This window comes from Mustelus asterias, chromosome 9, assembly GCF_964213995.1.
Source record: "Mustelus asterias chromosome 9, sMusAst1.hap1.1, whole genome shotgun sequence".
NCBI classification, from domain to species: Eukaryota; Metazoa; Chordata; class Chondrichthyes; order Carcharhiniformes; family Triakidae; genus Mustelus; species Mustelus asterias.
Genome location: NC_135809.1, coordinates 57,204,598 through 57,232,272, shown reverse-complemented (window position 1 = coordinate 57,232,272; position 27,675 = coordinate 57,204,598). Strand labels below are relative to the sequence as shown.

The 27,675-nt window shown below is 48.8% G+C and overlaps 2 protein-coding genes across 3 annotated transcripts in view; one reads left to right on the top strand and one right to left on the bottom strand.

Moving 5' to 3' along the window:
* Nucleotides 1-853: 853 nt before the first annotated feature.
* Nucleotides 854-23,184, top strand: amn1 (antagonist of mitotic exit network 1 homolog (S. cerevisiae)). 2 transcript variants are annotated; one of them, XM_078220240.1, is made up of 7 exons: nt 854-956; nt 3,386-3,518; nt 6,823-6,964; nt 9,992-10,209; nt 20,782-20,838; nt 21,690-21,801; nt 23,046-23,184. In XM_078220240.1, the coding sequence occupies exons 1-7, from the start codon at nt 922-924 to the stop codon at nt 23,117-23,119; spliced, it is 771 nt and encodes a 256-aa protein (XP_078076366.1). In that variant the 5' UTR covers nt 854-921; the 3' UTR covers nt 23,120-23,184. The 2 variants fall into 2 exon arrangements, with proteins under 2 accessions (XP_078076366.1, XP_078076367.1); XM_078220241.1 differs by lacking the exons at nt 20,782-20,838; nt 21,690-21,801; nt 23,046-23,184 and adding an exon at nt 10,328-11,263.
* etfbkmt (electron transfer flavoprotein subunit beta lysine methyltransferase) overlaps nt 23,116-27,675 on the bottom strand; it is a 36,016-nt gene continuing 31,456 nt past the window's right edge. Inside the window, exon 3 of the mRNA XM_078220242.1 lies at nt 23,116-24,017. Within this exon, the coding sequence (XP_078076368.1) occupies nt 23,674-24,017 (344 nt within the window). The 3' untranslated portion in view covers nt 23,116-23,673. The remainder of the gene's footprint in view (nt 24,018-27,675) is intronic.

Below are 27,675 nucleotides of genomic sequence, written 5' to 3'. Positions count from 1 at the left end.
TGAGAGGAAACCGGCGCACCCAGGTCAAACCTACGCAGTCACAGGGGGAACGTGCAAACTCCACACTGTCACCCAAGGCCAGAATTGATGGCGCTGTGAGGCAGGAGTGCTAACCACTCTGATCACCCTGAGTTTTGGGTTTGAGGTTCACAAGGGGCCTGAGTTGTGGAGTTGTACAGCACATGAAGAGGCCCATTAAAAAGGACTGGGTAAAATAAATTCATCTACCCATGCCATTTCCCTAATTAAGGTTTAAGGTTTATTCATTAGTGTCACAAGTCGGCTTACATTAACACTGCAATTAAGTTACTATGAAAACCCCGTAGTCGCCACACTCCAGTGCCTATTCGGGTACACTTAGGGAGAATTTAACATGGCCAATGCACCTAACAAGTACATCTTTCAGACCGTGGGAGGAAACCTGAGCACCCAGAGGAAACCCACACAGACATGGGGAGAACTTGTAGATTCGCACAGTCACCCAAGCTGGGAATCGAACCTGGTGCCTGATGCTATGAGGCAGCAATGCTAACCCACTGTGTCATCGTGCTACCCATTGATTCATGGAATGGTGTGGCACCCATATAGCTATCTGTTTGTCTGCACATTCCCATATGCTGAGTAGGGTTTGGGAGGAAGAATGGGCATTTTGCAGGGTGCTGGGTATTGGTCACTGACAGAGAAGCCACATTGCAGCAAGTAAAGGTGAAAGTTTCCGAGATCAGCAACGTCCGCCATGATGCCCCATGAGACTACATTTCCCATGATCCCCTGGACATTTCCCATGCTGCCCTGGGACTACATTTCCCATGGCCCCCGGTACCATTCCCGGGACTACATGTCCCATGGTTCCTGGCGCGGTATTTCCCATGCTGCCCCGGTGCGGATTGTTATTGTGACTGAGCCGCTGCTCGTTGCGGGATGGACGCGGCTTTCCGCTTCTCGCTGCTCGATCTGTAAGTGACCGAGAGACCGCAGCCCCGAGTACCCTCCATCCGGCCTCTCAACACTGTCTGCAGCCATGGCCGCATCCTTCCCATTGCCCCGCAACACCCAGCACCCCCCAACCCTCCCCACATCCCCTCCCCCACTCACCCCCACATCCCCTCCCCCACTCACCCCCACATCCCCTCCCCCACTCACCCCCACATCCCCTCCCCCACTCACCCCCACATCCCCACCCCCACATCCCCTCCCCCACTCACCCCCACATCCCTCCCCCACTCACCCCCACATCCCCTCCCCCACTCACCCCCACATCCCCTCCCCCACTCACCCCCACATCCCCTCCCCCACTCACCCCCACATCCCCTCCCCCACTCACCCCCACATCCCCTCCCCCACTCACCCCCACATCCCCTCCCCCACTCACCCCCACATCCCCTCCCCCACTCACCCCCACATCCCCTCCCCCACTCACCCCCACATCCCCTCCCCCACTCACCCCCACATCCCCTCCCCCACTCACCCCCACATCCCCTCCCCCACTCACCCCCACATCCCCTCCCCCACTCACCCCCACATCCCCTCCCCCACTCACCCCCACATCCCCTCCCCCACTCACCCCCACATCCCCTCCCCCACTCACCCCCACATCCCCTCCCCCACTCACCCCCACATCCCCTCCCCCACTCACCCCCACATCCCCTCCCCCACTCACCCCCACATCCCCTCCCCCACTCACCCCCACATCCCCTCCCCCACTCACCCCCACATCCCCTCCCCCACTCACCCCCACATCCCCTCCCCCACTCACCCCCACATCCCCTCCCCCACTCACCCCCACATCCCCTCCCCCACTCACCCCCACATCCCCTCCCCCACTCACCCCCACATCCCCTCCCCCACTCACCCCCACATCCCCTCCCCCACTCACCCCCACATCCCCTCCCCCACTCACCCCCACATCCCCTCCCCCACTCACCCCCACATCCCCTCCCCCACTCACCCCCACATCCCCTCCCCCACTCACCCCCACATCCCCTCCCCCACTCACCCCCACATCCCCTCCCCCACTCACCCCCACATCCCCTCCCCCACTCACCCCCACATCCCCTCCCCCACTCACCCCCACATCCCCTCCCCCACTCACCCCCACATCCCCTCCCCCACTCACCCCCACATCCCCTCCCCCACTCACCCCCACATCCCCTCCCCCACTCACCCCCACATCCCCTCCCCCACTCACCCCCACATCCCCTCCCCCACTCACCCCCACATCCCCTCCCCCACTCACCCCCACATCCCCTCCCCCACTCACCCCCACATCCCCTCCCCCACTCACCCCCACATCCCCTCCCCCACTCACCCCCACATCCCCTCCCCCACTCACCCCCACATCCCCTCCCCCACTCACCCCCACATCCCCTCCCCCACTCACCCCCACATCCCCTCACCCCCACATCCCCTCCCCCACTCACCCCCACATCCCCCTGCACTCACCCCCACCCCCACTCACCCCGCAACCCTCCCCCGCATACCCCCTGCACTCACCCCCGCATACCCCCTGCACTCACCCCCGCATTCCCGCCCCCGCTCCCCCTGCACCCACCCCCACATCCCCCTGCATTCCTGCCCCCGCTCCCCCTGCATTCGCCCCCACATCTCCACTCTCCTTGCATTCACCCCCAACCCTCCCCCCTCCCCATGCACTCACCCCCACATCCCCAATCTCCCTGCATTCACCCCCACATCCCCAATCTCCCTGCATTCACCCCCACATCCCCTCCCCCCCCCCCCAAAACCTCCCGACTCACCCTGCACTCATACCCACATCCCCAATCTCCCTGCACTCACTCCGTACTCCCCCCTGCACCATCCCTCCCCCTGCATTCACCCCCAAAACCCTCCTCCACTCCCCCTGCATTCACCCACAAAACTCATCCCAAAACCTCCCCCCACTCATTCACACCCTAAATGCACCCCTGATGCATTCTTCCTCATTCCCCACATCCCCTTCCTCTGCATTCACTTGCCTTCCCTCCTACAAATTTACTCTCTTCACCCCCATTCTCCCTCCATGGTCTTCCTTTTTAATATGCCCCCTTCCCCATCTTGATGCCTTCTTTACTGACTTGACAGCCCCCCTTGGTGTCTCCCCCATTGATGCCCCCTTTGACACCACTTCTTCCCCCCCTCCCCCTCTCTCACTATTTACCCCCAACATCTCTTCCTGCCAATGCCCCCTTCCCCTACCATGATGATCCCTTCCACCTCTGATACCCCCTCCCCAAATGCTTGATAGCTGCCTGTCATTCCCCCTAGATGTCATCACTTACTGCGCTGCCCTCCTTCCCTCTCTCTCCCTTCCACCCCCTCCCCCTACCTTATCATGCAGTTGTATTTGGGCATAATCATGCCTAGTGACATTTGTCGTCTTTTCTAGATGCATTTACTCCCTGGTAAAGTCACTTTCTCGCTATGCTGCCGATCTCCAGACATTACCACCAAACCTGAAAGACAAATTAATCAAAATCATGAGCTCACATGGCATTATTACAGATGAGAACATGCATCAGGTGAGCTGAAAGATGGTTTGTTTGGCATAAGGTGGGAGCAGTTTTTAGTTAACGCTTATTCTCAGCAGCAGCTGACCACCAACTTGTGTAATGCATCCTTTAGCAGAGAATTTCTCCAGTCACAGCTTTGCTATTGGAGGATTTCATATTACTAGATAAAATGCAGTGAATGTGGGGGTGAATGGATTATTATCGAAAAGGTGAAAAATTACAACATGCTGCTGTGCAGAGGGACCTGGGGGTCCTTGTGCATGAGACGCAAAAACCCAGTCTGCAGGTGCAACAGGTGATCAAGAAGGCAAATGGGATGTTGGCCTATATCGCAAGGGGGGTAGAATATAAAAGCAGAGATGTCTTGCTGCATCTGTACAGGGCATTGGTGAGGCCGCAGCTGGAATACTGTGTGCCGTATTGGTCCCCTTATTTGCGGAAGGACATATTGGCCTTGGAGGGAGTGCAGAGAAGGTTCACCAGGTTGATACCGGAGATGAGGGGTGTTGATTATGAGGAGAGACTGAGCAGATTGGGTTTGTACTCGTTGGAATTTAGAAGGCTGAGGGGGGATCTTATAGAGACCTATGAGATAATGAAGGGACTGGATAGGGTAGAGGTGGAGAGATTCTTTCCACTTAGAAAGGAAGCTAGAACTAGAGGGCATAGCCTCAAAATAAAGGGGGGTCAGTTTAGGACAGAGTTGAGGAGGAACAACTTCTCTCAGAGGGTGGTGAATCTCTGGAATTCTCTGCCCACTGAAGTCTTGGAGGCTACCTCGTTGAATATGTTTAAATCACAGATAGATGGATTCCTGATGGGTAAGGGAATTAGGGGTTATAGGGATCAGGCGGGTAAGTGGAACTGATCCACTTCAGATCAGCCATGATCTTATTGAATGGCGGGGCAGGCTCGAGGGGCTAGATGGCCTACTCCTGCTCCTATTTCTTATGTTCTTATGTTATGTTCTTAAATCATCTACTATAAATAAGTTAGTGCCAGTGTCATGGCAATTAGAGACACCAAACCATACTAGGGGAATAGTTGTCCCTGGGTGTCATTGACTGGTTGTACACTTCAACAGCTGCTGACAGTTGTGCAAATACTTGGTGTATGTGGCATCACAATGAAAATTGATCTTGTGTACACCAAAATCCATGCATGCGCACTTTCCACCAGCGTCCGAGAGCGATGATGGAGGGGGGTGGGAGCCATTGGTTTTGTCCTCCCATGGGCGACCAATTTTATTTCGCCCCCACCTCCAAGGGTCCAAACTAAGATTGGCACCAGTGTTCCCCTTTTTGTGCATAGTTTGTTCCTTTCAATGCATGGTATTCTAGCAGCTGAGAATGTTTACGATAGTCAGCATGGTTTTGTGAGAGGGAGGTCATGCCTCACTAACCTGGTGGAGTTTTTTGAAGAAGTGACCAAAAGGGTTGACGAGGGAAGGGCTGTGGATGTCGTCTATATGGACTTTAGTAAAGCGTTTGACAAAGTCCCTCATGGTAGGCTGGTGAAAAAGGTTGGATCTCATGGGATAAAGGGGGAGGTGGCTAGATGGGTGGAGAACTGGCTTGGTCACAGAAGACAGAGGGTGGTAGTGGAAGGGTCTTTTTCCGGCTGGAGGCCTGTGACTAGTGGTGTTCCGCAGGGCTCTGTATTGGAACCTCTGCTGTTTGTGATTTATATAAATGATCTGGAAGAAGGTGTAACTGGGGTGATCAGTAAGTTTGCGGACGACACAAAATTGGCAGGACTTGCAGATAGTGAGGAGCATTGTCAGAAGCTACAGAAGGATATAGATAGGCTGGAAATTTGGGCAAAGAAATGGCAGATGGAGTTCAATCTTGATAAATGCGAAGTGATGCATTTTGGTAGAAATAATGTAGGGAGGAGCTATATGATAAATGGCAGAACCATAAAGGGTGTAGATACGCAGAGGGACCTGGGTGTGCAAGTCCACAGATCCTTGAAAGTGACGTCACAGGTGGAGAAGGCGGTGAAGAAGGCATATGGCATGCTTGCCTTTATAGGACGGGGCAAAGAGTATAAAAGTTGGGGTCTGATGTTGCAGATGTATAGAACGTTGGTTCGGCCGCATCTGGAATACTGCGTCCAGTTCTGGTCGCCACACTACCAGAAGGACGTGGAGGCTTTGGAGCGAGTACAGAGGAGGTTTACCAGGATGTTACCTGGTATGGAGGGGCTTAGTTATGAGGAGAGATTGGGTAAACTGGGGTTGTTCTCCCTGGAAAGACGGAGGATGAGGGGAGACTTAATAGAGGTGTATAAAATTATGAAAGGCATGGATAGGGTGAACGGTGGAAGCTTTTCCCCAGGTCGGTGGTGACGTTCACGAGGAGTCATAGGTTCAAGGTGAAGGGGGAAGGTTTAACACAGATATCAGACGGACATATTTTACACAGAGGGTGGTGGGGGCCTGGAATGCGCTGCCAGGCAAGGTGGTGGAGGCGGACACACTGGGAACGTTTAAGACTTATCTAGATAGCCATATGAACGGAGTGGGAATGGAGGGATACAAAAGAATGGTCTAGTTTGGACCAGGGAGCGGCACGGGCTTGGAGGGCCAAAGGGCCTGTTCCTGTGCTGTATTGTTCTTTGTTTGTTCTTTGTTAATACTAGGAATGGGCAGGTTGTCTTACAATGAAAGGTTGGAGAGGTTAGGTTTGTATCCACTCGAGTTTCGAAGAGTAAGAGGCAACTTGATCAAACGATATTGATATGGTGGATGTCGAGAGGATGTTTCCTCTAGTTGAAGAATCTAGAACTAGGGGTCACCCTTTAAAAATAAAAGGTTGCACGTTTAAGATGGAGATGAGAAATGTTTTCTCTCAGGGTTGAGTCTCTGGAACTCTCTTCCTCAAAATACAGTGGAAGCAGAGTCCTTGAATATTTTTAAGACTGAGCTAGAAAGATTATTGATTAACAAGGTGAAAGGTTAACAGAGGTAGGCAGAAATGTGGAGTTAACATTGCAATCAGATCAGCCATGATCTTATTGAATGGCAGAGTTGGCTTGAGAGGCCTACTCCTCCTAGTTCTTGTCTTCCTATGTACACCCTTTATATCCAAAACAGGCAAACTTGAGAAGCCTGTCTGCATACCTTCTATTTTGCTGCACCTGAGGGAACATTATCTAGCACCACCAAAATCTTTCCTCTTTGTACATGTCGTCACCCACAAGAATTCTGCTGTCTAACCTTGAACAGCTTCGAGCACTTTTGTTGAGTAGTTTCAGTTGCCTCGTAAGTACTTCTATTCCAGCACAGTATTAACTTGTGTACTTTGTGCAGGTGTTGCACCCAGGACTCCAGAAACTGGATCTCAGTGCCTGTGACATTACAGACCATGGATTAATCATGCTTCAGATTTGCACCCAACTGCGAGAAATCAACTTGAATTCCAGCGATTGCAAACTTTCTATAACCTCTGAAGGTAATTTGGACTGAGAACTCATTTTGAACGCAATGACTATTGAGGGCAAACAGGGCATTTCATTTTGTTTCGCTCATTCAATATCTTTTGGGAAGACCAGAATTTTCTAGAGGCAAAATTAGATTGGCTAAAAAAAACAAAATGGTGCCTGTGTAAACTTCCTGTCACCAGAGGTATGAGAGGTGGAAATGAAATATATGGACTAATTGCTTGTGTCCCACTATTTACAGTGGCCTGTGAACAGATCACCTGGTGATGTGGATATTGTAAAAGGCTCCCAGAGCTCCTGGTAATGTTCAAATGTGGTACCTCCTCCTCACTAGTGGGCAGCTCCTTGATGTCGTCAGTAGGGAGGAATTTCAACATGACTATTGAATTGAAAAGATAACATGGTCTCAGAGCTAAAATTATACCTCCAAACCCTAGGAAAGCAGGTGGCTGGATAAGCAAAACAGCCAGCTGATGCACATAAAGATAATTTTACGTGCTTTGGATAATTTGAATAAAAAGTATTGTCAAAACACTTTTCTTCCTTTTTCAGTTTCCCTAGGATGTATCAAAATATTCAAGGATAAGGCTAACGAGCATTTGTTTAAAAAAAAATAGCCCATTGACGTACTGTAGTCCAGACAGACATGACCCGATTCATACACTTCTGATAGTGGATCCTTCAGCATGCCCAGTGATCTGTAGTGTGGAGCCATTGCCTTCAGCACCACTAACTGCTCTCAGCTGCACTGGTTGGGGAGTAGAGAATGGTGGTGTGGTAGTGCTGGATGTCTTTAAGTCTACCTGTGGAACCTGGCATGTGTCTTTGGATAGTATCAGCAACGGGAAAGAGGAATAGCATGGTGCTCAGGAAAAGTCGCCAAGTTTAATGGTACCGGGATGGTGGGAAGAGGAGCCATTGCAGTAGACTCTCTGGCTGTGACTGGATAGGTATTAGTGGAACAGAACAACAACCTTCCCTCTCAGCTGGATAATGGAGGTAGGCATTGAAGAAGAATTGTGTGATTAGCCACGCCTGGAAACTACTGAAATAAAGATGTGGCAGAATAAGTGCACCTCCAGACATGTGTCCCCTCTAATGTCCTTCATAGGTCCATAGTGGGGCACATTTCATTCACAATAAGGTCACAAGTGGAGCTGTAGCCTTTGAGCATACTGATATCACAGCATGGCTCAGCATACGTACAGAGGAATAATGGATCAGCCTAAAGTGGGAGCACATCCACTGGTATAGATTGACCTGATGGGGTAATGTGTGTGGTTCATGGATTGTTACATCAGGCTTGTTCAGTAGAAAGTGGAGGGTAGATGGATCTTACACAGTGAATAGTGACAGTGTCCTAACTTACGGTTTTCATCTGGGCTCCAGATTGTTCTCTTGTTGACCACCCCCCCCCCCCCCCCCCCCCCCAGCCCTACCCCTCACAAGATCATGAGACTGGAAAGGCAGAATATTTTTAAAAAGATGTGAAACTTCTAAATGTTGATGTTCCAGAGAGACTTGGGTGCACTTGTACAAGGAGCACAAAGTTAGCATTCAGGTACAGCAAACAATTAGGAAGGCAAATGGTATGTTCTCCATTATTGCAAGAGAATTGAAGTACAAGGTGCAGGTGGAGAAGGTAGTCAAGAAGGCATACAGCATGCTTGCCTTCAGCGGCCGGGGCATTGAGTTTAAAAATTGGCAAGTCATGTTGCAGCTTTATGGAACTTTAGTTAGGCCGCACGTGGAATATAGTGTTCAATTCTGGTTGCCACACTACCAGAAGGATGTGGAGGCTTTGGAGAGGGTACAGAAAAGATTTACCAGATGTTGCCTGGTATGGAGGGCATTAGCTATGAGGAGAGGTTGGAGAAACTTGGTTTGTTCTCACTGGAACGACAGAGCTTGAGGGGCGATCTGATTGAAGTCTACAAGATTGAGGTACATGGACAGAGTGGATAGTCAGAAGCTTTTTCCCAGGGTGGAAGAGTCAATTACTTGGGGGCATAGGTTTAAGGTGCGAGGGGCAAGGTTTAAAGGAGATGTACGAGGCAAGTTTTTTTACACAGGGTGGTGGGTGCCTGGAACTCGCTGCAGGGGGAGGTAGCGGAAGCAGATACGATAGTGCCATTTAAGGAGCGTCTTGACAAATACACGAAAAGGATGGGAATAGAGGGATATGATCCACAGAAGGGTAGGGGGTTTTAGTTCAGTCGGGCAGCATGGTCGGTGCAGGCTTGGAAAGCCAAAGGGCTTGTTCCTGTGCTGTAATTTTCTTTGTTCTTTAAGAATAACTAAGTCTTGTTGCGATTGTACAATCTCACCTGAAACACTGTGCGCGCTTTTTGGTCTCCATATTTAAGGAAGGATATGCTTGCATTGGGAGCAGTACAGCAAAGTTACACTGGATTGGTCTCCGGGATGAGAGCTTAGTCAAATGGTGATGGGCTGAATAAATTGAGCCTGGAGTGATCTCATTGAAGATTCTGACGAGGCTTGACAGGGTAGACACTTGACAAGTTGTTTCCGCTGGCAAAACATGGGTGCACAGTCTCCGAATAAGGGGATGATCATTTAGGACTAAGGACTTTCTTCATTCGGGGGTTTGTGAATCTTTTGAATTCTCTATCCCAGCGGGTTGTGGATGTTCCATCGTTGAAGACATTTGAGACTGGGATTGATGGATTTTTGATCTCTGAGGAAATCCAGGGATATAGGGAGCAGATGGGAAAGTGGGGTTGAAGATGAAAATACAGCTTTGATATTGAATGGCGGAGCAGACAAAACAGCCCAATGATCTTCTACTGCTCTGATCCATCTAGAATCCTGCTTTCTCCTCACCCTCTCCCAAGTCATAACCAGACAAAAGTTAAGGCTTCATGTGAATGATCATGCAGAGCAGATGTGAGGACTATGTTATGGTTTGACATTTCATGACGTTTTGGAGGTTGTTAATTTTATATTGAGTGACTTGTCACTGATTTAATGTGTTGCCATTGTGAAATCCAAATCTCTGATTGTATGATATTCCACAGGGTTAAAGGTTATTGCTTCATCTTGTCCCTACTTGTCGGAAGTGTGTCTCAGAAGATGTCGGAACGTTTCAGATGAAGGGATTGTAGCCCTTGCACAACAATGTAAACTGCTGCAAGTAGTGAACATCAGTGGCTGCTTGGGTGTGACAGATGCCAGTTTACATGCACTAGGGAAGAACTGCAAGTTTTTGTATAGTGTCGATTTCTCAGCTACTAAGGTAAGTCATTTTGTAAGCTTTTAAAACATTTTTTGAAACCTTTGTTACCGGTTCAAGAAAAAATAATATCTTTCCTATTCATCTTCTTTCGTTTTTTTTTTCTTTTTCCATTCTGTAGATGAGATGCTTTGGTTTGGTTCTTATATATATAAATAATGACCTGAATAAGTGCAAGTTCTCTGCTCATTTTGCCACGCCTCATTGTCTTGTGCTTTCCTCTTCAGTTTCTTAGAGGAACTCCAATTTTCAATTTCAAGTTCTCTAGTATTATCTTTCTCTTGGTCTACATCCCTCTAATATTTTTTAATCGGCTCCTTCAGCAAGTTCTCATGTCTCAGAAATATGGTCAAGCCAACCTTGTTGCTTCTCCTTGACGATCTTCACTAACAATTTTCCCTCCTTCACCATCCTGAGAACTTATTTGTTAATCTTGTATCCTCTCCAACTCACCTGCTGCATCCTCCTGCAGAACCACAAATCACATCTTTCTAATCTTCGGATGGCCGCCTTTCTCAAGGTCCACGTTTCAGTCCCAGATAGCAAGACACTCCAGATCACAATCTTGATCATTCTTTTCTTGAGATCACTACTCATTCCTCTGCTGAGCAATTCTTTGTTTGGAGAATGCATTCTTTGCCATTGCTATTCTAGCTCTGATTTCTTTAAGGGAGTAACCATCTTCTGACAAGATGCACCCCAGGTACTTAAATCAGAATAGATGACCTGTATGACAAAGATGGCAAGCCAACAAAACAACAGCTGGTGAAAGGTGAAAACATTTGCGGAGATGATTTAAGACACATCTTCTGGAGTATGGAGCGTTTATGTGCAAAGCCAGGAAAAGTAGTAGGATGTGACGGAATCCCTGCTGAAATGATGAAAGAACTTGGAGAAAAGGCAACAAGAGAATTGACTAACCTGTATAAGATGTACACTAAGGGAGAATGGCCAGAAGACTTTTTTGAGGAGAAACATTGTCCCATTGGAAAATATGGCAGATACCATTAAATGTGAAGAGCATCACACTTTCACTTGGATTACACAAGCATCCAAGGTAATGTTAAAAGATCTTAGCTATTGGATTGGAAGCTAAAGCAAGCCATTATCTTGACAGTGATCAGTTTGGCTTTAGAAAGGGTGGTGGATCTAGAGAGGTTATAGCAACGCTGAGAGCGTTAAATGAAAGAAGCATAAGAATATTGGCAAGAAGGTTATACCTACCTGCCTTGTGGGTTATGAAAAGGCTTTTGACCAGATGAAATGGCGAAGCTCTTTAAAGTGCTGGAGGTGATCTGAGTTGATAAGAAAGATGAACAAAGACGAGCGCCTCATCTCAGTCCTGGGATGAGGGGCTTAATCCTGTGAAGAAAGGTTGAACAGCTTGGGCTTATACCCATTGCAGTTTAGAAGAATGAAAGGTGATCTTATTGAAATATATAAGATCCTGAGGGGATTTGAAAGGGTGGATATCAAGAGGATGTTTCCATTTGTGAGAGAGACTAGAAACAGGAAACACAGTTAAGAATAGGAGGTCTATCACTTAAGACAGCGATGCGGAGAAATATTTTCTCTGAGATTCATTAGAATCTGTAATTCTCTTCCCCAGAAAGCAGTGGAGGCTGGGTCAATTAATTTATTCAAGACCGAGTTAGACAAGCTAGATAAGGGAGTCATAGAAATCATAGAAACCCTACAGTGCAGAAGGAGGCCACTCGGCCCATCGAGTCTGCACCGACCACAATCCCACCCAGGCCCTACCCCCACATATTTACCCGCTAATCCCTCTAACCTACGCATCTCAGGGGCAATTTTAACCTGGCCAATCAACCTAACCCGCACATCTTGCATGGGGCGGCACGGTAGCACAGTGGTTAGCACTGCTGCTTCACAGCTCCAGGGTCCCGGGTTCGATTCCCGGCTCGGGTCACTGTCTGTGTGGAGTTTGCACATTCTCCTCGTGTCTGCGTGGGTTTCCTCCGGGTGCTCCGGTTTCCTCCCACAGTCCAAAGATGTGCGGGTTAGGTTGATTGGCCATGTTAAATTGCCCCTTAGTGTCCTGGGATGCGTAGGTTAGGGGGATTAGCGGGTAAATATGTGGGGGTAGGGCCTGGGTGGGATTGTGGTCGGTGCAGACTCGATGGGCCGAATGGCCTCCTTCTGCACTGTAGGGTTTCTATGATTTCTATGATCTTTGGACTGTGGGAGGAAACCGGAGCACCCGGAGGAAACCCACGCAAACACGAGGAGAATGTGCAAACTCCACACAGACAGTGACCCAAGCCGGGAATCGAACTCGGGACCCTGGAGCTGTGAAGCAGCAGTGCTAACCACTGTGCTACCGTGCCGGGTCAAGGGTTATGAAGGGCAGACAACCTAGTAGAGTTGAGACCACAACCAGATCAGTCAAAATCTTATTGAATGGCAAAGCAGGCTCAAAGGGCTGAATGGCTTACTCCTGCTGCTCAGTTCCTAAATGATTATAGCTCTGTATATGGGACAGACTGACTTCTACTGGCGAAACTGAACCTGCTGTAATCAGGTGCAGGATGAGACCTACTAGGAACATTGCTCTTTAATATCTATCGGGAAACAGCTTTTAAAAAAACACTAGATGAAGTACAGAAAGGTGGCAAAGCAGGAGGTCAGTTGGTGAAGGTGGTGAGATTCGCACATGACTAGCCCCTCCCTAGTGGCTAGCACAGCAGAAGATCTACAGATACTAATGGATAGAATGAATGAAGCAGAATGAAAATTAATGCAAAAAAGACAAGTTATGAAGATTGGGAGAAATAATGGTGGGGAAGCAGAGGTCAAGGCCTGTGGTCCACAGCTGGAATAGATTTCATAATTTAAGTACCTGGGAGAATATATATAGCAGTAGGCAGTTCAGCTACGCCAATGTCGCAACTGTGCCAGATTCTGCCCGTACAGGCGCCACACAGGAATAAGGGGATGGCCATCAGGAAGCTTGGCTGTTCTTTCTGCTGTCCAGTCCGGGGCTGGCAAACCTGTTATTGTGTCTCATCAGGATTCCGCTATTTCAAGAAAATTGAACAAAGTCTGCTTAGCAATGTAGCTGTACACATCTGCTGGAGTCAACTGTCCAAAATTAAATTATACAGTTTGTTTACTTACATGCTCCACAGTTAAAATGTACAATGCGTTACTGACTTCCCTCATTTGAGATATAGTTCTGTGGGTACTGGGGGTCTCAATGACTTTGTTTAGCTAACCAGTGTTCCGTGTGATCCTTGACAGTGGGTGTCAGCTGGATAATCAGCCATGAAGGAAGGCAAGTGAACAACGGAGCAAAGGCGGAACCTCCTATCAACCAAGATTCTCTACATAGGCAGCAAGGGTCCATGGATGGCAATCAATAGGAGACACTTGGGCAGTTGGTCCTCACTCTAAATTCAGGCACACTGTAGCATTTTTTTGGCACTCCAGCTAAGATCTACAAAATCAGCACAGAGCCAGGGACCCTGCTTGTTCTGGTTTAGCCACTAACTGCAGTAACCCAGTGAGGCGCCTGGGAACCTGTGACAATTATTTGCTAGTCTGCAGCCATCTATTTTGATGGTGTGGTAAATAAAGTTCACTTAACAAATCATCACGAACTAATTATTCTCCCTCAAAAACCATAACAGCGTAACACCTTCGAAGAATAAAAATCATAACCCGTTCTTTCATTAAGGACAAGGGAGATTAATGGATAATTTGGTTCAGTTAGCTCATCAAGTGATATCAAAGGTCATCCCTGTAAATTTAATGAATTATTATGCATAACATGTAATTTAGCATGAATAATATGTACTGTATGTGTTTAGTCACTGTTCTGATAAATAAACCTGTGGTCAGTTTCACTTGGCCCACAAGGTTAATCATTACTGAATGAATCAGTGAAAGTTTAGTGTTGATTCTTCTCTCCTGAAGAGCAAATCATGTCTTGGAATATTGATTTCCTCATTAGTCTCCCTGTTTTTTTTCCCTTCTATCCTGATTAATTCACAGCTGTCACTCCAGGGTGAGGTACTTGATGCCCATGGAACTGTACTAAAGCATGAGTCAGCACCGTTAGGAGTAGAGGGCAGACAATGGGGGGAGAGGGTCAACATTAGTTCCTCTGTTGAGCTGCCTCTCCATCTCTCTCCTGTATGATTTCTGTTAGTCTCATCTTTCCAGACTCAGCACCTATTTTTCATACCTCCATTTGTGAAGCTCATTAGAACATTTAATTTCTATTAAAGGTGCTGTATAAAAGTAGCTTCCTGTTGTGACAATTGGGTAAATTAATCCCAACCCTTTAAACCTTTTACACGTGTTTGATAATTTTTAACTTTCAAACTGACATCCTTGCGTTTGGACAGGATGAGTTGAAACAAGAAGTTACAGACAGGTTTACAGATTTCCCTTAATCCATTCAGAATCAGCAGTTTTCACGTGAAGCTCTCGTAGTACGCTGCTTTTATTCAGATACACATACGTATTGATCGGTCCTATTAGAATGTAAAGACACATACCTCATTAAACAAATATTCATCTGAAATGCTTCAAGATAAATTAGTCCATTCCCTCCCCACCTACATCTGGGATTCCTCTGATGCCCTGCGTCATTTTGACAGCTTCCAGTTTGCAGGCCCTAACCGCCTCCTATTCACCATGGATGTGCAATCTCTCTACGCCTCCATCCCACACCAGGACGGCCTGAGAGCTCTTCGCTTCTTTCTTGAAAAGAGGCCTGAACAATTCCCATCCACCAGCACTCTCCTCAGCCTGGCTGAACTCGTTCTATCTCTCAACAATTTCTCCTTTAACTCATCCCACTTTCTCCAAATCAAAGGGGAAGCAATGGGTGCCTGCATGGGTCATAGCTACGCTTGTATTTCTGCGGGGTATGTGGAACATTCTTTGTTCCAAGCCTACCCAGGTCTCCTCCCACAACTCCTTTACTGGTACATCGATGACTATTTTGGTGCCGCTTCATGCTCGCGTCCAGACCTCAAAATTCATCAACTTCGCTTCCAGTTTCCACCCCTCCATTGCTTTCACTTGGTCCATCTCAGATACTTCCCTTCCCTTCCTTGACCTTTCTGTCTCCATTTCCGATAATAGACTATCTACCAATATCCACCACAAGCCCACTGACTCCCACAGCTATCTGGACTACAGCTCTTCACACCCCACATCCTGTAAGGACTCCATCCCTTTCAGCACCTTCACCTCCGTTGCATTTGTTCCGATGATGCCACTTTCCAAAGTGGTGCTTCTAATATGTGCTCCTTTTTCCTCGACCATGGATTCCCATCTAAAGTTGTCGACAGGACCCTCAACAGCGTGCGGTCCATCTCCCACGCCATGAACCTCACCCCCTGCCCCCCCTCCCCTCCCTCCCAGAACAAGGATAGAGTTCCCCTTGTTCTCACATTTCACCCCACCAACCTCTGCATGCAAAGCATAATCCTCTGCCATTGTCACCAACTCCAGCGTGATTCCACCACCAAACACATCTTCCTCTCACTCCCTCTGTCAGCATTCTGCAGAGACCATTCCCTCCGGGATAACCTAGTCCACTCCTCCACTATTCCCAACACCTGTCACTCATGACACCTTCTCATGCAATCGCAGAAGATGTGACACCTGTCCCTTTACTTCCTCTATGGTCACCATCCAAGGTCCAAAACATTAATTGCAGGTGAAGCAGTGTTCCACTTGCACCTCTTTCAATTTGGTTATTGCATTCGCTGCTCCCAATGTGGTCTCTATATTGGAGAAACCAAGCGTAGGCTGGGTGATCGCTTTGCTGAGCACCTTCGGTCTGTACGCAGTCAGGATCCTAACCTTACGGTGGCTTGCCATGTTAACACACGATCCTGCTCCCATGCCCACATGTCTGTCCTTGGCCTGCTGCAATGTTCCAGTGAAGCTCAACACAAACTGGAGGAACAGTATCTTATCTTCCGGCTAGGCATTTTACAGCCTTCCGCTTCCAACATCGAATTCAACAACTTCAGATGATTTGCTCTACCCCACCTCGACCCCTTTGTTTTCCTTCTATATTTAATTTTTTTTTACTGTTCTCTACATTTTATTTCTTGTCTGTCTGTCTTTTTTCTTTCCCTCCCCCACTCTTCCCCTACTTTACACCCCATCCCTTTTCTCCCCCTTTGCTTCTCCTTTTCTAAATCTTACCTCTGTCGCATCCATTTTTCTTCCCCCTCCCCCAACATCTTCATTTTAGCTTCTTTGCCGTTTGGCCATTCACACCCTTTATTCTCTCTGTGGACAGCTATTAGCTGGTTTCTGTGGCTAAGACTCATCTTTCATTCCCTCACCCTGCAGTATAAATATCTCCCACTTTCTATGCCTTTTAGCTTTTGACAAAGGGTCGTCTGGACTTGAAACGACAGCTCTTTTCTCTCTTTACAGACCTGCTGAGATTTTCCAGCATTTTCTCTTTTGGTTTCAGTAGTAAACTGCAGTAATTTGCTTTTATCAAGATAAATTAAGTCCATCAAAACATCAAATATCAGAAGAAAATTTGCTGCCAAACAATAACTTTGTCGAAGTCAGACAAAATTTTAGGATGTTGCAGAAAACCCAGCACTTGCCTCCCTCGAGAGATGGTCAACCTGGCAATCTATTTTAAGGAATAAATTGTTGGTCTCAAATCGTAAGGACTAGAATATCTGGAATTTTATCCCAGTTCTCAACAGGGGTCTTGTTTCACTTGGGGTACATTTAGAAAGCCTGATTATCAAAACTGTGGTAGCACTTTGGGACTAGTTTCTGAGCCTTTACTTTCTCTTTTCACCTAGCTGTTCTGCCACGTGCTCCAGCACTACCATTTTACTGATGTGTTCATGATATGCGAACAATGGGGATGCTGCTTTACTTCAGTAGTTTTTTTTTAAATGCCAAAATAGAGGGTGCTGGGTAGCTCGGACTGTACCCATCAGTTAACCCCTTGCCTGCATTTCTGGACAGATGCTCAGCAACCTGACACTGACTCTGGATCTGGTGAGGTAATGGGCACAATGAGTCTCCTTAACAGCGGTCTAATCAATTTGTATGATCTTCAACTCCATAGTAATATAAAAGTTTCACTTCGGAAATCTGTGTCTGTGACAATCTATCTCAAATCTCCCTTCACTGTCAGCTGTAAATTTTATCCCGATTGTAGGAGTATTGGTTAATGATAGAAATTACATTACTAACCACAATTTGTTGCTCAACGTGTGTTTTATATTTGTGTTTCCTCTCACTGCTGCTGACTGGGTGCAGTATGTTTCCATGACACAGTCATCCTTCTGGTCCTTGGCTGTTATCCGTATGTGAGCCTAAATGGTTAGTGTCAGTGGATACAGCATCACAGCTGAGCTTGATACTGTTCTGACCTGATATTCATACAGTAAGAAGTTTAACAACACCAGGTTAAAGTCCAACAGGTTTATTTGGTAGCAAAAGCCACACAAGCTTTCGAGGCTCTGAGCCCCTTCTTCAGGTGAGTGGGAATTCTGTTCACAAACAGAACTTATAAGACACAGACTCAATTTACATGAATAATGGTTGGAATGCGAATACTTACAACTAATCCAGTCTTTAAGAAACAAAACAATGGGAGTGGAGAGAGCATCAAGACAGGCTAAAAAGATGTGTATTGTCTCCAGACAAGACAGCCAGTGAAACTCTGCAGGTCCACGCAACTGTGGGAGTTACAAATAGTGTGACATAAATTCTGATTCTAGGATCGCATGATAAAGACTCAGGAGGAAAAAAGCAGAAATATTTATGTGAAATAGTGTGACATAAACCCAATATCCCGGTTGAGGCCGTCCTTGTGTGTGCGGAACCTGGCTATCAGTTTCTGCTCCGCGACTCTGCGCTGTCGTGTGTCGCGAAGGCCGCCTTGGAGAACGCTTACCCGAATATCAGAGGCCGAATGCCCGTGACCGCTGAAGTGCTCCCCAACAGGAAGAGAACAGTCTTGCCTGGTGATTGTCGAGCGGTGTTCATTCATCCGTTGTCGCAGCGTCTGCATAGTTTCCCCAATGTACCATGCCTCGGGACATCCTTTCTTGCAGGATGTCCCGAGGCATGGTACATTGGGGAAACTATGCAGACGCTGCGACAACGGATGAATGAACACCGCTCGACAATCACCAGGCAAGACTGTTCTCTTCCTGTTGGGGAGCACTTCAGCGGTCACGGGCATTCGGCCTCTGATATTCGGGTAAGCGTTCTCCAAGGCGGCCTTCGCGACACACGACAGCGCAGAGTCGCGGAGCAGAAACTGATAGCCAGGTTCCGCACACACAAGGACGGCCTCAACCGGGATATTGGGTTTATGTCACACTATTTCACATAAATATTTCTGCTTTTTTCCTCCTGAGTCTTTATCATGCGATCCTAGAATCAGAATTTATGTCACACTATTTGTAACTCCCACAGTTGCGTGGACCTGCAGAGTTTCACTGGCTGTCTTGTCTGGAGACAATACACATCTTTTTAGCCTGTCTTGATGCTCTCTCCACTCCCATTGTTTTGTTTCTTAAAGACTGGATTAGTTGTAAGTATTCGCATTCCAACCATTATTCATGTAAATTGAGTCTGTGTCTTATAAGTTCTGTTTGTGAACAGAATTCCCACTCACCTGAAGAAGGGGCTCAGAGCCTCGAAAGCTTGTGTGGCTTTTGCTACCAAATAAACCTGTTGGACTTTAACCTGGTGTTGTTAAACTTCTTACTGTGTTTACCCCAGTCCAACGCCGGCATCTCCACATCATGACTGATATTCATAAACAAGAGCTTGTAGATGGGAATCACTGATAAATAGACTGGTATCCACTCTCTTTCCCCACCCCACCCCCAACATTTAGCCCAAAGGGTGCTTAGGCCAATTGTAGCACTTGTAACTTTTGCCACAGGTATTGTTAAAATTCAGAGCAGTGACTGTTGACGTATCTATTGTTAAGGTTATTGTCATGCATGGAAATGACTTGGGAATGAGAAGTGTTTAAATGAACTCTCAGTTTGTAAAAAGTCACCAAGCCTCAGGCATTGAAGATGTTTATTTGAAGCAGATTAGGCTGTTTGTGGACTGTCACAACTCACATAGTCATCTCAAATAGAGAAAATTAATCAACCACCTTATCCTAGAACCATTAAGCCAGGATGGCACCTCTCTGCTTTTGGAGTTCCACAAAAGATGGTTTCTTTAATCTGACATCTCATAGAGAGGAGAGAGATCCAGTTTTATTGACCTGCTTACTGGCGAAACACTAAAGTTGCCAGCCCTCCTGGAGTCTCCGGGAAATAGATTAATCTCCCGAAAACACTGCTACAAACAAAAGCCCAGTAGAGAAATATAGGGCATTGAAACAAAAATTGTTTTTGCTTTTTTTAAAAAAATACTTTTCAATTATTAGTTAGAGATGGAAAAAGGCTGAAATAAAAACAGAAAATGCTGGAAAATCTCAGCAGATCTGTGGAGAAAGAAATCCAAGTTAAAGTTTCAAGTTTAATATGACTCTTCCTCAGAGAAAGAAAACATGTTTGACTGACAACCAAGGACCAGGTAGCAAAGATTCCGTTCATTTTCCAGTCCTTTGTGAAAATGGACACTTCAGGTGACCAATAGTGGGTGTGTGCAGGCCCAAGCCGCTGGGAGGCAGGAAGTGATATGGTGCTATGGCATACTTGTACGTGACATCATAACACACAAAGTAAATTTGACGAGCAAGATGTTGTGCGTTAGATGTAAGATTTCTAATATCAATAGATGTGTGGGTTTGAAATTGGGACATTGGCTCTGGCAGTGAGTCATCAGATTTATTAATAAACTATCGAGCTAAATTAGCCAACAGAGCTCTAATGAAAATTCATCGACCCCATATGCTGACTGATTTGCTGAGTATTTCTGGAGTTTCTGTTTGTAAACCAGCAGAGGTCCCAGGTTCATTCTGTACACAGGTAGCAGTGAGGAGTTGACTGGTGATATGGGATGGTACAATTGACTCTTGGGTCCTTGGGAGTTAAAAAAAGGTTAGACAAATTCACTCCTGATTGGCACCCAGTGATCCCTGCTTTAAAGGCCTGTATGGATTGACATCTGGTGAGAACAGTGCTAGACGTGGATGTAACGCTGTCTATCACACCACAATCAAAAATTCTATCAATTCTCACAAGATGTCAAAGCTCACACATAAATCATGGAAACCGAGTTAAGGTCCTGGAAGATGACAACTCTCTGGAACGCTCTCTCCCTGTTCAATGAGGATTCTGTACATTCCGAGAGAAAAGAGGAGAAAACATTCAGTAGCCATTCACAGTTGATGCCAATAAGAGCCATAACAGAGGCTGGTTTATGCTGTAATTACCGTGCACCACAAAAGAGCCTTAAGAGCAAGAGAACATGTAACCTGTTTGGTAAGCTTTATAGAAGCACGTGCAGGAATGCATATCAAAAAAAGTCCACCTAGAGAAATTTGAGGGTGAATAAAATGTCTTTTAACAGCAGTTAGTTTTCAACTGTGTTTCTCATTTTGACGAGCATTGCTCTTTTTAACCTTGTCAGGTTTCGGATGCTGGTGTTATTGGATTGGTGAATGGAGTGTGTTCCCATAACTTAAAAGTAAGTTCTGCATGACTATTGCTGAGCTCTAAACCCAGTTTGAATCCAATTCTGGGTTCTCCCTCTCCTATGGTTGAAAATTGTTCAACAATTTTGTGTTGCGACAGGTGGGGTGTAAGCGAGGGAGGGAATAAGAGCAAAAGTGAGGGAAATGGATCAAATGAGGGCCATCCACCAGGTAATTCTGAGGTTGAGGGAAAAGGAGGATATATCGGAAAAATTGGTGTGGAAGGTGGCATAATTAGAACAGGTGGGATGGGGGCAGAAATTGAGAGAATGAAACAGTCTTGGGAATCCATAGACTCAGTGGATATTGGTTGATAGCTTATCCCAAAAATGGAGGTGCAGAAGTTGAGGAAGAAAAGAGATGGGCCATGTAGGAGAGGGAAAGATGCAAAATGGAAGCAAAGTTGATGACATTTTCTAGTTCGGGATGAGAGCAGGAGAAACAGGAGCTTTCCAACATATCACCCTCGCACTCCTTCCAATATTTTAAATCTTAATCAAAGCATCCTTTAGATTTTTTCTCCAGGTTGGAGAAAATTGGACAGTTGAGGGATACCCATGGTACAGTTTGCAAAACAGGACATTTTCCTTGACCAACATTCCTCCCACAACTAACTCCACTAAAAAGAAACCACAATCAGATTATTCATCCCATTGCAGTTTGCCAAATCTTGCTTTGTGTTGAAATGGCTGCTGCAAATGTTAATGTAACAGTAACCATTGCACCTCAAGGTGCTTTCTGTGAAGTGTTTTGAGATGTTACTGAGGAAATGACTAGGTGTTAGTAGGATGCAAGTAACATGACCTCCTCACTTTAGGCTAACATCCTAATGCCTTTTCTTCAGGAGATTCACATGGATCGTTGTGTGAACCTAACTGATGAAGCAGTGGAAAGTGTGCTCATTTTCTGCCCCCACGTTTTCATTCTACTTTTTCATGGCTGTCCACTTATCACAGGTGAGTCGGCGTGTGCAAGATCTATCCTTTTCACTTGTGCATTTAATATTGCTGCTGTTGTAAAGTCAAAATTGAATAATAAATAAGAATTGCAGAGCTTGGTGTGGACATGCGTCATGCTGCGTGCAAGATCCTTTGCAGGAAGGCTTGGCCCCTGTTCTGTGCTGAGATGGCAGGCCAGTGCACCTCAAGTGCCTCCTCTCGATTACTATCCAGCATTACTGTTAGAAATTATATGTACCGAGGTCAGAATAAGCACTGGACCAGACCCCACTGTTCATTCATGGGCTGTGCTGCCTCACAGCACCAGGGACCCGGCTTCAGTTCCAGCCTTGGGTGACTTATCTGTGTGGATTTCCTCCGGATGCTCCAGTTGCCTCCCACAGTCCAAAGGTGTGTAGGTTAGGTGGATTAGCCATGGTAAATGAGCAGAGTTACAGGGATAGGAAGGAGGGGAGGGCCTGGGTGGGATGCTCTTTCAGAGTCAGTGCAGACTTGATGGGTCGAATGGCCTCAGCTGCACTGTAGGGGTTCTATGTGGGCATCACTGGCTGGGCCAGTATTTATTTCCCATTCCCTTGAGCTGCATGGCTTGCTAGGCCATTTCGGAGAGCATTTTTAAGATCTGGAGCCACGTGTAGGTTATTGGGTAAAGATGGCACATTTCCTTCCCTAAAGGGACATTAGTGAACCAGGTGGGTTTTTAATGACAGATTTTAATAGCATGGTCGTCATCAGACTTAATTTCAGATTTTTGAGTTCAAATTTCACCATCTGCCACAGTGGGACTTTCACCTGAGTTCCCAGAGCCTTACCCTGGATCTCTGGATTACTCGCCCAGTGACGAGATAAATAAGGCACCACGTCTCCTTGCTGATGGGATAATCTACCATGAGAAAATCTCAACCTGTTCTCAACTGATATTCAGACATATGTAGGCGTGCTTTCTCGCCACTGTCACTGGGTAGAAATTGAGACCAGGAAACCTTGCTGATTTGTCTGCACCTGAAGCCGGAACATAATCCGGGTGCGATTGTGATGCATCCCAAGATCAATGAACCTGCTAGTGCTCGTAGTGTAGGCTCAGGTGAATAATGGTTCCCTGTGTGAGGTACTGAAGAGCTTACTGGCAGCTGTTAATCAGTTCACCAAGACTTGGCATCTTCAAGAGAGGAAGACAATTTAGAGAATGATTATAGCTCTGCTAAATGTTCTCTGCAACTTTGTTTTATTTCTGCTTCTAGATCGTTCAAGAGAAGCTCTGCAACAGTTAGCCTGCCCTAATCAAATGAAACAAGTAACGTGGACCGTTTACTGAATTTACTTTTCTCTCAACATTTAATATTTGTTAAAAAAAAGTGTTCTGTAATTTTCATACATTAGCAATTGTTGTTCGAAGCATTCAGCAATGAAATTTATGTGACCAAGTAATTATCAATTGTGTTTATTTTGATTCAGTCTAATTATTGATTACAGTATAAGAATCTTTGGATATGTGCAATGTAGCACATGGTAATGTATGATATATTAGTACCGTTCCCATTATGTTTTGCTGTGATGTACAAATAAATATTGGTACAAATGAATTTGTGTCTGCTGCTGGATTTAGCTGATTAGTAATTTGCTTTTAAGAGCCGAGAAGGATACAGTTGTGTTGTCGGTACGGTACTGGGCGAGCGGTTCAAATCCCACTGCAGTAAATCTGGGTCGACATCAGAAAATAAAGAAAGAGACCATAGCTGGTCTGCCCTAATTGCGACTTAAGCAAACCACGATTGTGGCAAAAGGTTACAGATTTTAAGATCCCAGTTCTTTGGTGGATTAAAGGCATCTCGTGTTCCCACTCCGATCCAGTAGTTTCCCAGTTTTGTTCTATGGCAACAATCTCCACACAGTGCTGGAAGTCAATCCATAATTCTCCTTTTTGGTAATCTCAGTGAGCTCGTACTCTTTAACCTTCTGCAGTCCATTCTGCGCAGTGTAACTCGTGAACTCTGCTCTTCCAGGATCGCCAATCAGAATCTCTGAGCCATGAAACCTCTTGTATTCTGTCAGCCAATGGTGAAGATCAGCAGCAAGTTCTTCATCATAGAACATGTCGCCTAAAAGAATCACATCCCATTTTTCTTCCATTTTTCCAATTAAACTTGCCGTCACCACTGGCAGGGGTGGTATTTTGTTAAGTTCACAGTTCATTTCTATGGAGACTGCTGCAACTGGTAGGAGAGTGAAATAAAACCAGTTCAATCAAGCCACTGAAATACATTTCTATGAAGCCCAAATCTATCCCAGTTTTGAATGTGCCCCCCCATATCTGTGACAGCTCTTTGAATATTTTCTCACTCTTCTGTATGGAACACAAGAAAAAGGGCATCATCTCACTGATTCCTCACCAGCCTCTAAGCTCACTCTTTCAATTGCTGCCTTTCTTGTTTTAATTTTATTTGGCTTATGTGCTACTCTAAAACTTTCCTTTACTTCTAAACTATAATTATGAACAAGGAGCATTAGGCCATTCCTCCTCCTCCTCCCCCCTCCTCCTCCTCCCCCCCCCTCCTCCTCCTCTCCCCCCCTCCCCCCCATAATCTATCCCCCCCCACCCCCCCCCTTGCTGAGCAAGATCTATCCACCTCTGCCTTTAAAAATATTCTAAGACCCTGCTTCCACCGGCTTTTCAGGAAGGGAGTTCGAAAGACTCACTCAGAGAGAGGATTTCACCTCCTCTGTTTTAAATGAGTCACCCCTTATTTTTCAACAGTGACCCCAAGTTCTAGATTATCCCACAAGAGGAAACATCTTCTCCACATCCACCCTGTCAAGACCCCCTCAGGACCTTAAAAGGTGTTGATCAAGTTGCCTCTTGCTCTTCTAAACTCTAGTGAATACAAGCATAGCTTGTCCAACCTTTCCTCATAAGACAACCTGCCCAGCTCAGATATTAATCTGGTAAACTTTCTCTGAACTGCTTCCAATCCATTTACATCCTTCCTGAAATAAGGTGACCAATACTGATGGGCCATATACTATCTGGAAATCAAGACTGATCATACTCTGTGCTGCTCTTAACACGTCCGTACTTTGCCCTTCTTCCTCTTGAATCTTTCACTTTTACAATTTCACTATTGGAAAAAACTTTCATTTGGAAAGGCATGGATTAATCAAGGAGGATGGATTTATTAAAGGTGAAACATGACTGACTGGATTGAATTCTTCGATGAGAAGGTTGATCAAGTGAGTGAAGTAGATGTGTGCATATAATATATGGACCTCGAGAAAGCATTTAATATATTTGCAGGTTGTGTGGATTAGCCATGGTGAAAACGTGCCGGGTTATGGGGATGAATGGGAGGGAGGGTTGGGGGGGGGGGGAGGGAGGGTTGGGGGGGGGGAGGGAGGGTTGGGGGGGGGGGGGAGGGAGGGTTGGGGGGGGGGGGGGGGAGGGAGGGTTGGGGGGGGGGGGAGGGAGGGTTGGGGGGGGGGGGGGAGGGAGGGTTGGGGGGGGGGGGGGAGGGAGGGTTGGGGGGGGGGGGGGAGGGAGGGTTGGGGGGGGGGGGGGGAGGGAGGGTTGGGGGAGAGGGAGGGTTGGGGAGGGAGGGAGGGAGGGTTGGGGGAGAGGGAGGGTTGGGGAGGGAGGGAGGGTTGGGGGAGAGGGAGGGTTGGGGGGGGGGGAGGGAGGGAGGGTTGGGGGAGAGGGAGGGTTGGGGGGGGGGAGAGGGAGGGTTGGGGGGGGGGGAGAGGGAGGGTTGGGGGGGGGGAGAGGGAGGGTTGGGGGGGGGGGAGAGGGAGGGTTGGGGGGGGGGGAGAGGGAGGGTTGGGGGGGGGGGAGAGGGAGGGTTGGGGGGGGGGGAGAGGGAGGGTTGGGGGGGGGGAGGGAGGGTTGGGGAGGGTTGGGGGGGGGGGAGGGAGGGTTGGGGAGGGTTGGGGGGGGGGGAGGGAGGGTTGGGGGGGGGGAGGGAGGGTTGGGGGGGGGGGAGAGGGAGGGTTGGGGGGGGGAGGGAGGGTTGGGGGGGGGAGGGAGGGTTGGGGGGGGGGAGAGGGAGGGAGGGTTGGGGGGGGGGGGGAGGGAGGTTTGGGGGGGGGGGGAGGGAGGGTTGGGGGGGGGGGGGAGGGAGGGTTGGGGGTTGGGGGGGAGGGAGGGTTGGGGGTTGGGGGGGGGGAGGGAGGGTTGGGGGGGGGGAGGGTTGGGGGGGGGAGGGAGGGTTGGGGAGGGTTGGGGGGGAGGGAGGGTTGGGGTTGGGGGGGGGGAGAGGGGGGGTTGGGGGGGGGGGGTTGGGGGGGGGGGTTGGGGGGGGGGAGAGGGAGGGTTGGGGGGGGGGAGGGGGGGGTTGGGGGGGGGGAGAGGGAGGGTTGGGGGGGGGAGAGGGAGGGTTGGGGGGGGGAGAGGGAGGGTTGGGGGGGGGAGAGGGAGGGTTGGGGGGGGGAGAGGGAGGGTTGGGGGGGGGGGAGAGGGAGGGTTGGGGGGGGGGGGAGAGGGAGGGTTGGGGGGGGAGAGGGAGGGTTGGGGGGGGGAGAGGGAGGGTTGGGGGGGGGGGGGGGAGAGGGAGGGTTGGGGGGGGGAGAGGGAGGGTTGGGGGGGGGAGAGGGAGGGTTGGGGGGGGGGAGAGGGAGGGTTGGGGGGGGAGAGGGAGGGTTGGGGGGGGGGAGAGGGAGGGTTGGGGGGGGGGAGAGGGAGGGTGGGGGGGGGGGAGAGGGAGGGTTGGGGGGGGGGAGAGGGAGGGTTGGGGGGGGTGGAGAGGGAGGGTTGGGGGGGGGGAGAGGGAGGGTTGGGGGGGGGGGAGGGAGGGAGGGTTGGGGGGGGGGGGGAGGGAGGGTTGGGGGGGGGAGGGAGGGTTGCGGGGGGGGAGGGAGGGTTGGGGGGGGGAGGGAGGGTTGGGGGGGGGGAGAGGGAGGGTTGGGGGGGGGGGAGAGGGAGGGTTGGGGGGGGGGAGAGGGAGGGTTGGGGGGGGGAGGGAGGGTTGGGGGGGGGAGAGGGAGGGTTGGGGGGGGAGCGGGAGGGTTGGGGGGGGGAGAGGGAGGGTTGGGGGGGGGAGAGGGAGGGTTGGGGGGGGGGAGAGGGAGGGTTGGGGGGGGGAGAGGGAGGGTTGGGGGGGGGAGAGGAGGGTTGGGGGGGGGAGAGGGAGGGTTGGGGGGGGGGAGAGGGAGGGTTGGGGGGGGGGAGAGGGAGGGTTGGGGGGGGGAGAGGGAGGGTTGGGGGGGGGAGAGGGAGGGTTGGGGGGGGAGAGGGAGGGTTTGGGGGGGGGAGAGGGAGGGTTGGGGGGGGAGCGGGAGGGTTGGGGGGGGGAGCGGGAGGGTTGGGGGGGGGAGCGGGAGGGTTGGGGGGGGGAGCGGGAGGGTTGGGGGGGGAGCGGGAGGGTTGGGGGGGGAGCGGGAGGGTTGGGGGGGGAGCGGGAGGGTTGGGGGGGTAGCGGGAGGGTGCTGGGTTATGGGGATGAATGGGAGGGAGGGTTTGTGGGGAGTGGGTGGGTGCTGGGTTATGGGGATCAATGGGACGGGAGGGGGGGGAGCGGGCGGGTTATGGGGATGAATGGGAGGGAGGGTTTGTTGGGGGGGAGCGGGCGGGTGCTGGGTTATGGGGATGAATGGGAGGGAGGGTTTGTGGGGAGGGGGGGGAGTGGGTGGGTGCTGGGTTATGGGGATGAATGGGAGGGGAGGGGGGGAGCAGGTGGGTGCTGGGTTATGGGGATGAATGGGGGAGGAGGGGGGCCTTTGTGGGATGCTCTTTCTGACAGTCAGTGCAGACTCAATGGGCCAAATGGCCTCCTTCTGCACTGTAGGGGTTCTATGGTTCTATAATGCCATATCTGTTTATCCAGAAGATGCATATATATGGAATATATATTGACTCCGTGGTCAGAAGCAAAGATTATTGTTGGA

Coding starts and splice junctions, on each gene's coding strand:
- amn1 (XM_078220240.1), top strand. CDS start 922: ATGGACGCGGCTTTCCGCTTCTCGCTGCTCGATCT. Junction 6,965..9,991: donor ACTTTCTATAACCTCTGAAG/GTAATTTGGACT, acceptor GATATTCCACAG/GGTTAAAGGTTATTGCTTCA. Junction 20,839..21,689: donor TGTGTTCCCATAACTTAAAA/GTAAGTTCTGCA, acceptor CCTTTTCTTCAG/GAGATTCACATGGATCGTTG.